We start from the raw sequence: 14,145 nt of genomic DNA on the forward strand, positions 1-14,145 counted from the left end.
TGTGTCAGTCACAATTACGAACACACAGAATCCTGTTTTCAGATGGGTAAGTAAAATGATTTATCTTTTTTCATCAAAATGTTATTTTACTTTTTCGTCATATACAATCATGTCTGACTGAAGATGTCACATGTATAAATGTCCGCCTTCATAAAGGCCTGCTAGAAAAATAATTTTCTTTGCTCAGGTCAATTTGAGTACCGGTATACAGGACTGTCTCAGAAAATTAGAATATTGTGATAAAGTTCTTTATTTTCTGTAATGCAATTAAAAAAACAAAAATGTCATGCATTCTGGATTCATTACAAATCAACTGAAATATTGCAAGCCTTTTATTCTTTTAATATTGCTGATTATGGCTTACAGCTTAAGAAAACTCTAAAATCCTATCTCATAAAATTCGAATATTTCCTCAGACCAAGTAAAAAAAAAGATTTATAACAGCAAAACAAAATCAAACATTTGAAAATGTGTTTCCAGGTGTTTCGAGTTAATTAGACGATTCAAGTGATTTGTTTAATACCCTACTAGTATACTTTTTCATGACATTCTAATATTTAGAAATAGGATATTTGAGTTTTCTTAAGCTGTAAGCCATAATCAGCAATATTAAAAGAATAAAAGGCTTGCAATATTTCAGTTGATTTGTAATGAATCCAGAATGCATGACATTTTTGTTTTCTTAATTGCATTACAGAAAATAAAGAACTTTATCACAATATTCTAATTTTCTGAGACAGTCCTGTATAATAACCTGGAGGACAAGAGAGGGAATTAATAAAGTAACAACAACGTATAGTCTTCTTTAGCTTTTTGCATTGTAAACCAAACATCACGGGGCTAAAGCAATGTGTTGGTGACCTGTGAACTCAGGAACTGTCTCACATTACCAACTCAAGACGAAAGTGTCTCAAGCTAGATCCTAAAAAAGAAAAACAGATGTACTGATCAGAAAAAATTGGATCGTCTTAGCGACAGATAAGTTTGAATGAATAGGTAATTGCTTCACAGCGTACACCCGATGCAGCTGAGAATTCCATTAGGAAACGAATGCTCTCCAACCGTCTGACTCAAAATAGCCTGGAGTGAGTTTTCTCTCAGGTTGCAACACTCGTTGGAAGAAGTCTGTGGTTTAGATGAGAAAAAGCTTTCGCGGAGGTCACTTGCTAGAGCCGTCATCTAAACTGTCATCTAAACAAAAATGAGAGAATCACCTCATTGACGATGTCTAGTTATTTGTAGTATGGGTGTCCTGCCAAAGGGCAGATTAAGTCATTGAAAACCATACAAAGTGCTTAATTGGCAATCAGGAGGACGTTGAAGCACTTGTTGGGAGACTATCCGTGCAGCGATAGAAGTGTGTTTAATCCCTCGATCCACATCAGTAGAATATTAACACTGTGTCACTGATGTGACGCACCCCAAACCACTCAGCCCATACATTGTTGGCAGAGCGGTGTTAGGAACAGTCGTCTTCTGAAACGTTAATATTTTGTTATAGCTGGAGTCCTTCGAAAGCAAAAGTGTGAGAAAGGTTGAAAGAATCGTTTTCCTGTCTGCTTATTGTGGTAAGAGGCGGATTCCAAAGCAAAACTAGCAATATGAATCGATTCATTTCTGAATTCGATTCAAAATATGAAAGATGGAAACTGTGTATTTATACAGTTACAGTTCCTGTCTGTGGTCTATCGGTGGAGTAGATTAAGAAAGAGAATACACTAAATGTGCTGAAGAAGAGGACTTCACAGTAAGCAGAGGTCCTGTGCGATGGTCAGATTTGACCCATGAGAGTTGTTTTTGTCGAGTGGACGGCCTTCATTACTGTGGATGTAACATTAGAGCCTCTGGTGCACAGTTTTCTGTCCATGTCTTCTGTGTAGACGGATACTTCCGGAGGTGGGGAGACTTTTTTTCTTCCAAGAGGACAATAAAATAAAGCATGTCATGCCACCGGCTTCAGAGTCAAGATTGAGCCACCGACCGTGGGCCAGAATATTGGAGCGCTGGGGACTTCGCACCATCTAAATAACCCTGAAAGGAGCCTGAGAACCCGATCTGTTTCTGGAGCATAACATATCCGTTTCATCTCCTGCTCATTAAAATGCCCGGAACTGGACAAAAGTTTAAACCAATGATGTTCGCTCAAGTCCAACACTGATGTCTTTTAGAGCTATAACCTCAAAATTAAAGTACAATTGAGCTAATGTGCCTCCGGCGAGAGGACAACAGCGATGAATTCAAGCAGAAAAATAGTTGTATTAAATAACTTCACGATGCTGTGGATATATATATTACCGGTAAAAAAACAACAACTCCTGATTGTCATGAGACGGATTGTTATGACAGAAAGTATGTATACTTTTCAAATCCCTTTATTGAACATATTCAAAGCATCAACTCCATCACTGCAGATCAAGTAAACACTGATCTACTTCAAGCAGCTCTGTTATTTCATTTGATGCTACTGTTGCTCATGCTTTGGGCTTTGCAGACTCCTTTGCCGGCCACTTCAAAGGCCGCTCCCTTGTAGGTTGCGACACACTGGCCGTCCGTGCACAGGTCTGGCTGAATCTGCACCCACACCTTCTTTTTAGGGTTCAGCTCTTTGTCTGGTTCACCTGCAATCAAGAAGTCAGTTTAATGCATTAGGAACTATTTTTTCTCCTCATCCTTTGCACTCGCAACAGTCCTGAATCTGAAATATATCAAACACTGTTTTGATGCATCTATTGTTCAACCGAGCTTCATAAGCTGAAGCAAATACACATTGTGAGCAATGACCATGATTCATCAGGCAAATTCAGATTTTATCCATCCCATGTGCCAAGTGTGAATAGTTTGACGTTCTATCATGTTCCATTAAGGTTGTCCGCTTTTTACAACCACAGTTTGTTCTCAGCCATAATTTAAAACATCTAAACCGAACTTCCCAGACAAAGCATGCATCCGGAGAAAAAGAATAAATGAGGTCTCGCATAAGCAGCACTGGCTGACTTCTGTCTGGTCCTCTCTACGAAACCATTTCAAGGTGTGAGGACACAAATACGTTTCATTTCCCAATGCTGCTATTTATGACCCGTGAGTGGCAACAATCAGTTTTGATCAGAAGCGTGAAAGAGGTTTTGATGAGCAACTTGAGCACATTCTTAAGTTCAAGCAGAAGTGCTGGGCCCCATTAGTTGGGGAAATGTGGGCAATTAAAACCATGCACCCACAGCAGCAGTGGAGGGGCTGTCATGTTATCTGTACCATTGCTGTTTAGTTGGGGGAAAAAAGGGAAAATAAGAGACTTTTAACTATTTTTTCCTTATATATGTACTTCAGGAAACTGCATCAGCGATATTGTTTTAAACAAAAACGCAAAGAATTGACAAATCCCATCGTTGCACTTTTTTATTCAGTATCCATAAAAATGGTTCTCGCCATAGAGATGCCTCGTGAATCAAACCTCCTTTAAAAGTATTTGGGACATGTGTACTGCAGAGATGAAAGCCTCAACTGGTGCATCTAAACTGTGGGAACTTGGACCAAAGCATCCGGCTCTCTTTTTTTCCACAGAAACACTTAAATTTGGTATTTTTCTCAAAAGAATACGAGAATAACAAGACCAATCCTCTTTTCATCACTAACTCCCATAATAAATGCGAGTTTTCAAAACTCAAAATACTTCAAATCAAAACCACACTGGCCTGTTACTCACGGTGTTTGATTTTTCAGGAAAGCTTGTATTTGGAATAATTCCCAGAAGGGACCTAAACTCTTGTTTGGTTTAAACAAGTGCAAATTAATGAGGAATATGGTTTACATTAGTTAAACTTAACAAGACACTTATCACGGGCCATTTAACCACCAACAAACACAACAGAGTCCCTCAATGAGTTTTCAGTGGCGTCTGAGAACACATCACGACTGGTGTGAGAAGCCTCAACGACACATTTTGTGGAAACTCGGCTGGGAACTTCTTTCATTGTTTTAATTCTCAGCTGTGGGGGAAGCAACATCTGTTTTTGTGGGGACAGTAATCTGGTGCTGGTACCTGGGAAGCCCTGGAAAGTAACTCTGTCCCCTGGTGCTGCTCCACTTGGAGGATCGAGAATTTCGACCTTGTCTGGCGAGCTGGCACACATGACCATCGCCTCGGACACCACGCCTCTCATCTTGGCTGGCTTCAAGTTACACATCAGGACTGCCATGCGGTTCTGCATCTGCACGGGGGCGACACAAGAATACATTTAGTTTTTACAGCCGAGCCTTGACAATAGAGAAGAAAAACTCAATTTACTTTAAAAAAATGTTATCCCTTTTTTATACCTTCAACTGATGTGGTCTGATAATTCTATAATCCAATATAAACAATATTGCTAATCTCTGAATTCAAACTCGCTTTGTCCAAGGTTTATTTTAGCTATATTTTGTGGCGCATAGCATTATTTTATGATTCGCTTCTCTTATACCCGTATAGAACTTGTATAACATTTATTATTTCACGAGTAACAAGAAACAGTTAACAAGAAAAGTACTGAGACTGTTGCAGACACACACACAGCAGCAGAAGTGTGTTATTTCTCACTTCAGACTGTGCCACTAAATGTCATTGCTGCAACAGTGTCAACTGTTTTTGGGTAGTTAATGTCTAATATCCGTCTGTGTGCACTTTCAATTACTTGTCTTTAACAGCCGTGCCCTTAGGTAGAAGTCGGACAGGATTTATTTCGCATGATTTCAGCAAGCATATGGTTCTATTTAGGAGAGATACAATGTGCACATGCATAAGGCTCTTTGGTCTATAAATAGAGAGAAAAAGTCAGAAATACTGACAACCATAAATTAGTTTGCTCCAGGAGAGACACATAAATGTGAAAAACCCAACAATATTCAATGGAGATCCTGAAACACTGAGAAGCTATTTGAGTTTCTAAGCCGAACCGTCAGCATGAAGTATATTGAGGATTTATTGGTCCATTCAATGCGACTTCGTTACTCTGACCCTCGAGAGCCATCAATGCATGCAAACGTATACAGCACTGCTTGTGTGTTGTGAGTGGAAACAACTCTCAAATAGAGTCTCTGCAGGGATTCTTAAAGTTATTACGAGAATAAAAGTTGCATTGAAGTCTACATTCTCCTCACTCATAGGCAGACAGTCTAGAAGGTCGGCAGAAGTGGATTTCGACATCTACAGACTTGCGACCTGGAGCCTGATGTGAAGTTCAGAAACAAGCTGAATCAGTGAATGATTGTGAATCTCTGCACATAATCCGGATTATTCTGGAGATGGCCAATTCATCATATGACAATGTTCCCCTCTGTTAATTACACTTAAATTTAACATGTCTTTATTCCACTCTGCAAATTGCACTAGGGCTTTTGTATTGTTTTAGCTTGTTGTGTATAAAAAAACTATCAACAGATTATATAAATTGTACAGTACCTGGTCCAGAGGTATGTGCTTGACCAGCCCGCTGACCACGGTCCTGGGAGAAGCCTCTCCCACATCCACCTGCTCCACATACAGACTGTCGGCATCTGGGTGCTTCTCGGCTGTGATTATACGTCCAACACGCAGGTCCAGACGAGACACGTCCACCGTGGCCTCTTCTTGGATTGGGGCCGCCTGATTCTTCTCTGCTTTCTCCCCTCCTGGCATTAAATAAAAAGGTGAATACTGAACACACATCTTACATCATTGAAGTATTTTTTTGCAATTACTCTTTATCATTGAATGCGTGGTAGAACAAAGTGTTTGGGTGTTGGAAGTTTGGTTGGGTGAACTTTTAGCACAGACAGTAGCCAGCCATCACGTGTTGAGGGGAGGTTTGAGACATGACGAGAGGAATCTGGGAGAGTGTGCATGCTATTATCTCGAAATGTGCAAGATATTATCAGAAGTGTTTGTTTAAAAAGCACTGACAATATTTTAGCCAACTATTGTTCCAAGGGAAATGATAAAAAAACTAAATCCTAGTTGAAGCAATACAGGGCATCTGTCTGGAATCTGATTTAATTTCCTCCCATAAATGACAATAAACCACCACGGCCTCAGGGTTTCACTTTTTTGCCTCTTCCCAGAAATTCAGGGCACAAACCTTGATTAAATGGGTGTACAAGACGCACTTTTGAGCGGGTGCTTCACGATCCAATGACATAGCAGCATTTCAGACGCTTCCTCCCGAGAGACAGAGTACCTCTCACTCGCATGGTCTGCTTACACACTCACTTCACTGATCAAATGACCACACGGTCTTTCATCATTCCTCTGAACCGACACCAGCCCTGATGAATATGAACTCCAATCCCTGCCTTTGATATTCTACTTTCTCCTCTGTTTAATCAATGCCCTGCAGCGACGACAGAACATTGACGCAAGACCGACTCCACTAAGGTTACACATGGGTTTGAAGACCGATAAATAATGGAGGTTTGAATTGGGTGAGAACAGTTACATTGAGGTCTGAGGGAACAACGATTTTAACTTGTAGAACACCGTTTATAAAGAGGAAGAAGCAACTCTCATTAACAGCTCCCCAACATCTGGATGTAAGAAATGCCAGACAGGGCCATCAATTTGTCAAAGTCTTAGAAACGTGTTCCTTTCCCTTTCTACATTGTAAGCTCGTAAACACAGCCAGTGATAAATATTCCCCGTCTCTGCCCGACCGTCCTAATGATGATGATTCCAAATATCTTATTGCTGAAAGAGATTTACTGCAAATAATTGAAATTCTGTGGCGAGTATTTTCTTGTTTTGTATTCTAAACGTATAACAGTTTAAAGCCATTATATTTGACACAAAGTGATACTTTGATTTTATGATGTGTTGTAGAAGGACACATCCACTATTCATTAAATCATTCGCAAATTCGATTAAATCACTGGTGACATTAGACAAGGACGTCTCTTTATAAACAAAGCTTAGAAATCAGTAAAGTCCAAATGAAGCTTTACTAAAAAGTCTTTCTACTGAGGCCCAGAGGTCCTGGATCCATGAAAAGGGCCGATATTGCTGCCACACTCATTATCACCTGTAATTGGAAACACCTGTTTGGAGAAGGCTTATTGACTTTTGAAGAACCGAGTGCCACTACGATGTTGGTTCAACAGTTTAAAAAAGATGCGAAACAAAACCGTAAATACAGAATGAGTCGGACATCTCGGTTGCATCTTATAAATCGAACATTCAAAGTTGGCCCCTCCTTACCGGGTTCAACGACACCAGAAGTGCAAAGGCCGTGGTTAGGGTGCTCGCCAGTGGGTGAAAGCCAACCCCAGATCCACTCTCGTTTTGGAACACGCTTTGTCCGCTTAACTATATTTGCGTTTTTCAGCACTGTGTCCGGCATTTTTTCTGCATGCGTGATTACAATCTGGCACCTGGTTGTCCAGAACACAGCACATATGGGCAGATACAGACACCTCTACACACTTCTAGGGGTCAGAAGTAATATTTGAATAGCACTATTTAGCACGAGTCAATACAGAATAATCGGACGCATTCTGCCTTTAAGTTCCTTATAATGTTGATAAAGTAGGAATATATGTAGTGGTGAGAGCTCTCTTTCATGGCTTTAATATAGTCCTTTCTGCTGAAAATGAAATGGATGAAAAACTGAAAACTTAACTACATGATAGAAATGTTGGTTTATGACACATCTAAAGATATTTAATAACATTTTATTGGATGTGAAAACGTCAAAGGAGTCAATATAAAACACTAAACAGGGCCTTCATTTTGTTCTCCAGCTGTTACCTTTTTTCTCTGACTTATTCTGTTCACCCTCATCTCTGGGAGGGGGGCTCTGGATGGCCACAGCAGGGAAAGCAGAGGCTGCCGGTTCAGAGGGTTTAGGTGGGCTGGGCTTCGAAATGCACTCAACACTGTTGTCACTTGAAGGCATCGCCACTGCCACCACTACTGGAGGGAAAACAGGCAAAGGGTCAGTCGAACACATCATTAACTCGTGGATCATAGTCGCTGCCTGAAAGACTTTTTCAGACATTTTCTCTGACAACCGATATTCGCGGCACGTAGCGTCCAACATGTTGTGTGAAAGTATGAAAAGACATGAGCATAGAAGTCCTGAGGTGAAAAAGATCATTTACATTACAAGTACACAAGGTACACTACCTCGTACGCACAGAGCTGGTTGCGTCAACATGGTACAATGAAATGACACAGAGGGCGATTTATTTACACACACAGTGGGAGGACTGCACTCCTGAAGCAAACAGTTTAGATGGGGGAAATGACACACTGTCCAAGTTGATGGCAACAAGGAAATGGAGCCATAAAGAAGGGAACAATATCCTACAATAACTCTCCAGAGAAAAAATAACCCCTCATTTAAGGCGCCTGATGTTTGAATTCCTACAAAGATCGAGTGCCTGTCTGACAAACATCGGTCTGCAGTCACACCGCCGTCACCATAATGCTTTTAATTACCGTAATTCTATGTTAGGACCTGAGCGCAGGACCTTTCCGGTTTACCTTGGAATTACAGGCAACAACCTCTTAAACTCTTGACATTCTCCCTCACTGTTATATGGTTGCACCCTTATAACAAATGAAGTTATTGTAGATGTCATGTGCAATATTCTATTCATGCATCTTTGGAAACATTAGGATCTCGACTAAAATTTTAAATTAAAGCTACACTTATTCATATTGTTATATTCCAAATGACTGTGTGTAATGTAAAAACAGCTTACTAGTTGATAATTACCAGCCCCCTCCTCTAGTCTACAGGTTTATTTTAGCCTCATACAGATCAGTTTGGGTTTTCTGACCCAGACGTAGCAGCTGTTTAGTAAACACAATGAAGCATTTAGCAGGTAAAGAGACATATACTGGAGTTGGTGGAGACCAAAACTCTAGAGTTTAAAAGAAGAGCTAATATTAGTCATACATTTGTCAGAGGGCTAGAAACTCATTACCAAATGAATGCCTAAGTTACTCCACGTATGATGGATGTATAATATTTTCAATCATGTTTGCTATGACAATAAAAGTGGACCCAACAAGGTATTGCCGGCATAACTTAATTGGGTTTTAACAATGCTCGTCTTCAACTCAACTAAAAAGCTGTTTGAGTTCATTTGACACTCAACTTCAGTTTGTATTTCTCTGCTGCAGAAGTGTTGTTTTTCCTCAAGGCCCCATGACATTATTACTCAATAGTTGTTTCCATCTCAATAACAAATCAGCAAAGCCGACTGAAAGCACATTCATAAAGTTATTATTTATCCATGATTTGATTCGGCCATTTAATGTCACCTTAAAGACATTGAAAAGAAACCCCCTAAAATAAACATCACCATTAGAAACAGTCTTTGGTGTATTGGAAAGCATTCTGTTTACGTTCCAACACTAACATAGTGGGTCTTTTTGAATACGGTTAAATTGCTTATTTCTTCCAGCCCCCTTTCATTCCTGCAGCGTCATTCTGGAAAACATTAAATGTGTGTTAATGATCTGAGCCGTTCGCCTTCGCTGTGTGCCAAAGTATGTTAGCCGCACACAGCTGACAGACATGTTGTCCCCATCACCGTAATGGGGATTCTTGAAGCTGCTTATAATAAAACCTTTTTTTAGTTTTTTTTTAAGAAATGAAAAGATCCGGTTGTAATAGGCTGAGGCAACAATGTACAAGATGCTATCATTGATAGTAAACCAAACAATGGTGTAATGGGCAAAAACTGACATCAACTGTTCCCAATGTCACACAACGGTTTCTATAACTAGATTTGAAGGGGAACAACATCAAGGTCTTTTAAAAGACAAACAAACATTTAATCTGTGATGGAATATTTTGCTGGGAACCAAACCCAACATACCTCCCCTCTTCTTCTCTTTTTCCAGCAGCTGTTTTTTTAGTTCCTCAATATCATTCTTCAGTTTGGCATTCTCCACCATCAGCTTCTTCTCTTCTCTGACACTGGCCTGGACGACTGCAGCAAAGCGAATTATCGTTAGCTCTTAGCACTGGAATTAAAGTTCAGTATCCTACAGGACATTGTTACAACTGCTGAACTAGTACAGAGACAAGATCGACTAAAACATAGTGACCATTACAATCTATATTCTGTTTATTTTGACGTTAAAGAATCAAAATTAATTGTCCATGAATTCAGTTTTTGGATCCCCAAGGAGCCTTAAATTACAGTAAAACACTTTCCTGTCTTTACTCCTTTAGAATAATTAATATGTGACATATTGTGAAAGTAATACAATTGCCATCGGAAAGGATCATAGAGATTATTCTCGGTGGAGCTTTATCATTTACACAACTGGAACAGAAATAGAAACATCTGCTCTCATATTATATTTCGTAAAAAAAGGACGGCACTCGACCTAATAACATGTTTGAAACATTTATTCATTTATAAATAAATTACTTTGTGTATGGAATATATATATTGGCTCATTTAACCACCAAGCTTACAAATACCATGGAAAATTAACTTCATATTGATAATGCTTGTAAATCTAAGAGTACTTTCCCATATAACTGGGGCCTCAGGTATCATAAAACTGCTTATAGTCCAACAGGGATTTCACTCTTTAAATCATGAGACTGTGAATCATGCATGCAAGCAGTTCTTCAGCCCAAAAGTATGTCACTCCTACAGCCAATAGAGAAATGAATTATGTACTTCAAATGAACACAGGACTTTCTGCACAGAAATATAGAGGTTCTGGTGTGTGGGTTTAAGTGTGTCTCCTACTGGCTTTCTCCTTCAGCAGCTGGACTTGTTGTTTCAGGTACTCGATGATCTGGTCGGCCTCAGACGCCCGCTGCTCCAGCCTCAACAACGGATTGGGACTTGACATCTTGGACAAGGTGCGAGCTAAAAACCTAACAGACAAAAAGACATTCATCAATCTGAGTACTACAAACAGCTAGATATTAGAGCTGCAGAATAAATTGTGTGATAATATTCACAATAAAACGTGTAGGGGTAAATCATTTTTATAGATAGAGTATCTTTTCCTTTGTGTGTGTGTTCATGCATCAAACTCACAAGTAGAATGAATAGTTAAAAAGTTATTCAAGTGACACATTGTAAAAAGAGACGGTATTCTAAAGTACTATTCTGAACATCTACAAATATACATGTTTGGAGTTACAAGGTTTGCATTCCAGTACAACGCAACCACAAACTACAGCTCTGAACTGACCAACTCCTCTCTGACTGTCCCAACAAAAACATTTCATTTCTGTAAAAGGTGGTATGTGTTGCAGGGCTATTCTACAGGACTGCATTTCAGAGTACAGACATTTTCTATTTTGTTTAACATATAATATAATGTACTGGTGCTTTGTTTAAAGACATTCTATATACCAAAAGCTAAACCTAGACAGTGTTTTCCATGTGCAGTGCCGGTAGGTATAAACCATGTCTTGTTAGATTTTTTTAAATGTTTGATAGATTTTGTCTTGTTTCCCAAAGTAACATGCTGAAAGATAACAGAAGGACATATGTTGCTTTTCATCCAAATTAGAAAATGAATCAGTAAATCTTGTTTCCAGACTAATTTCATTCTAAAGTTTGCTGCAACATTGTGAATGAAAACCTCATTACAGCCTTGATAAGATCCAAGTTGACTTTGTCAAGCTAAATTATTGGATGAATTCCTATCCGTCTTTCATAGTAGCAAGTATAAAGAAGTGAAATTAGCCACACTTAAGATCAATATCATTTGTATTCAGTTGTGGACATGAAGTTCAAAAAGGTTCAGCCCCCTTTTGGGCGACTCAACTAAAACACTACTCGACACCAGTTTAGGTTTTTGAGTAATGTTCCTTTATTATGTCAAGCTTGGCAAAATAATAATAAAAAAAACAGGACAAGTAGGATTTTTACAAGGCTGAGACATGGAGAAGAAAACTTCTTCCACATATTACAGGGAGGCGCTGGAAAACAACAGCTGGCCTGAGATAAAAACAAAATGTTGGGGGATGAGGAAATTAGAAACACAAAAGAGCTGGAGTTGATAAAATCAAGGATCAAAGCATTGCTTTTTGAGACACCAAATTGATTTAAACAGGACCAGTGGTGGAGTAATGACAAGAGCCACAAAAAAGCTGATCTCATTTGGATAACCCCTGAAAATGAGTCCTGGGGTAGAAGTATGTACTGCAGCATAAAGACATAAAGAGGTTAATTCAGCAAATGGAAATAGACAAAAGTGTGAAGAATGTTCAAGTGATGTGGGCTTTCAGCAGCCTTCATGGTGCCTTTTTTTTTTTTTTTTTTTACATGTCTTTGATTCATCTCCTGTCTTGCAACTGGACAACTCCAGCATGTTAACTGTGCCTAACCGGGGGCAGCCGGTGCTCAAATTGAGAGGTTATTTGCCTAAAAAGTCAAAAGTTCTCCATGCCAACGTTTTATGTCTACATCTATTATTAAATTAAAATATCAAAAGATAATACTACATAGCTATTCATGGACTAAACAGGTGGTTTGAATCAGCAATCTGTTACATTTAACCACCAACTTTCTTTGGTATGGTGGTGGTGAGCCGACCCACCAAGATACAAGTGTTTGCTCTTTTCATGCTTCATTTCCACTGTAAAAATAAACTATGAGGACGCTTCACTACCTGCCTGCCAACCAGATCATTGTAAGTGAAAACAGAGAACAGTATGCCAGCACCACCTGAAGGCATTAGAGGGACCTGCACTTTTTAACTTAAAAGATGACCGGCAGTCTTGAGCAGCAGATGCAGCCTAGTCAGTGATGTTCAGGAATACTTTCTCATATTTGCCCTTTAATTGTTTTTTAGAATGCACATGCAAAAAATAACAGGACACACAATACACAAAGAGAGAGAGAGAAAAAGAGAAAGAGAACACCACGATAATAATTGTCAGAGTTTGAAGATGTAGAGTCCAATTTGATAACAAATGTAAAATGTCGGTCACATGCGTTTGACATTTCATGACATTGGTTAATAAATGACATGAGGTTCATAACTGGCAACAATATAATCCCCCCCAAACAATATTACTATTACTGTCTGCATAGAAAACAGCAAAGCAGTTGGAATACACGCAACACAGCAGACATAGTGCAGATCTAATTATATATATACGATAAAATGTAATTATACTGTCAAGTGCCAATCAATTTGTTTGCATTTCCATGTTAATAATTATTGAGAAGAGTAGTCATTGCACACACGTATTGCATTTACAGGAGTGCCAAAATGATTGGATAACAGAAAGCAAAATTATTGATTGAATTAAAAAACGACTTTAAATATTTGATATACACACAAACACACGCACTCCAATCATGCAACTTACAGTGTGTTGTATACTGGATGAACATTTGTTTCCGTTTTAATTCACCACGTTTGAACAATATTCTGACGAAATCGGCAAATTAATTCAAACTGATAGTTGGCTGCAGCCCACTAACTAGGTTAACTAGTTAGTAACTACTATCTAGTTACTTCAGTCTTGGTTATACAGTCTGATGCTGATATCTAGAAAACAATACAACTACTAAAGAACGGAATCACTCACAAATACAGCAATCAAACTACAATCAGTTCATATTGGGGAAGTTGATGTTAATCACAACACTGAATTGAGCCATTAGTTGTCAGTGAAATCCGTGAGCGGAGTCGGTTCAGCTCATGTCGAACTTGTATCTTCAGCAACGTTGGGAGAATCAGCTCCTTTGGGCTAACGCTCATGCCGCTAGCACTGACAAACCACTCGCGGTTGGTTACAGTTTATCGGTTGGTTAACAACATTAAAAAAAAGGTTTTGTAACTTACATTGACTTGCAAGCCAAACACGTTTCAGGGAGAGGTGGGGGCTCGACAGCTGGAAATAGAGTCCTGCTACAGCTAGCTAGCTGACAGACGGAGACTCGGAGGCCCCCCTGTTAGATCTCTGCAGCATCCGGATGGGACTCCGCTCTGTTGACTATCCATCGGAGGGCGCCATCCACATCCTCTCTAGATCGAATACTGTCGCAATATGGTCGGAGGTGGCGGATAACGCCTGTATGTGGTCACGATAATGAGAAATCAACTCTTAAAAACAAAATACTGGGAACAAAATTAATCTCGAACAACCGTATTGAGGTTTTTGAAATAACTGTTTCATTAATTGTTGTGTTTTTTTCCGC

At 39.3% G+C, this 14,145-nt stretch overlaps 1 protein-coding gene across 3 annotated transcripts; it reads right to left on the reverse strand.

The window, feature by feature from the left end:
* Nucleotides 1-2,356: 2,356 nt before the first annotated feature.
* aimp1a (aminoacyl tRNA synthetase complex interacting multifunctional protein 1a) lies at nucleotides 2,357-14,048 on the reverse strand. Of its 3 annotated transcripts, none has more exons than XM_056409511.1 (7): nucleotides 13,790-14,047; nucleotides 10,723-10,853; nucleotides 9,832-9,945; nucleotides 7,748-7,909; nucleotides 5,432-5,640; nucleotides 4,037-4,205; nucleotides 2,357-2,618 (listed from the first exon to the last, which is right to left on the reverse strand). In XM_056409511.1, coding segments are annotated over exons 1-7 (954 nt in total). In that variant the 5' UTR covers nucleotides 13,792-14,047; the 3' UTR covers nucleotides 2,357-2,451. The 3 variants fall into 3 exon arrangements, with proteins under 3 accessions (XP_056265486.1, XP_056265485.1, XP_056265487.1); XM_056409510.1 differs by having other exon boundaries at nucleotides 7,748-7,912; nucleotides 13,790-14,044; XM_056409512.1 differs by lacking the exon at nucleotides 9,832-9,945 and having other exon boundaries at nucleotides 7,748-7,912; nucleotides 13,790-14,048.
* Nucleotides 14,049-14,145: the final 97 nt, after the last annotated feature.

Source organism: Pseudoliparis swirei, chromosome 24, assembly GCF_029220125.1.
Source record: "Pseudoliparis swirei isolate HS2019 ecotype Mariana Trench chromosome 24, NWPU_hadal_v1, whole genome shotgun sequence".
Lineage (NCBI taxonomy): Eukaryota > Metazoa > Chordata > Actinopteri > Perciformes > Liparidae > Pseudoliparis > Pseudoliparis swirei.

What these genes read in the sequence shown, in the direction of transcription:
- aimp1a (XM_056409510.1), bottom strand. An exon ending in AAAAGAGAAGAAGAGGGGAG is followed by an intron (nt 7,913 to 9,831) that starts GTATGTTGGGTT and finishes TTTTCCCTCCAG; the next exon opens with TAGTGGTGGCAGTGGCGATG. An exon ending in TACTTTCCAGGGCTTCCCAG is followed by an intron (nt 2,619 to 4,036) that starts GTACCAGCACCA and finishes TCTTGATTGCAG; the next exon opens with GTGAACCAGACAAAGAGCTG.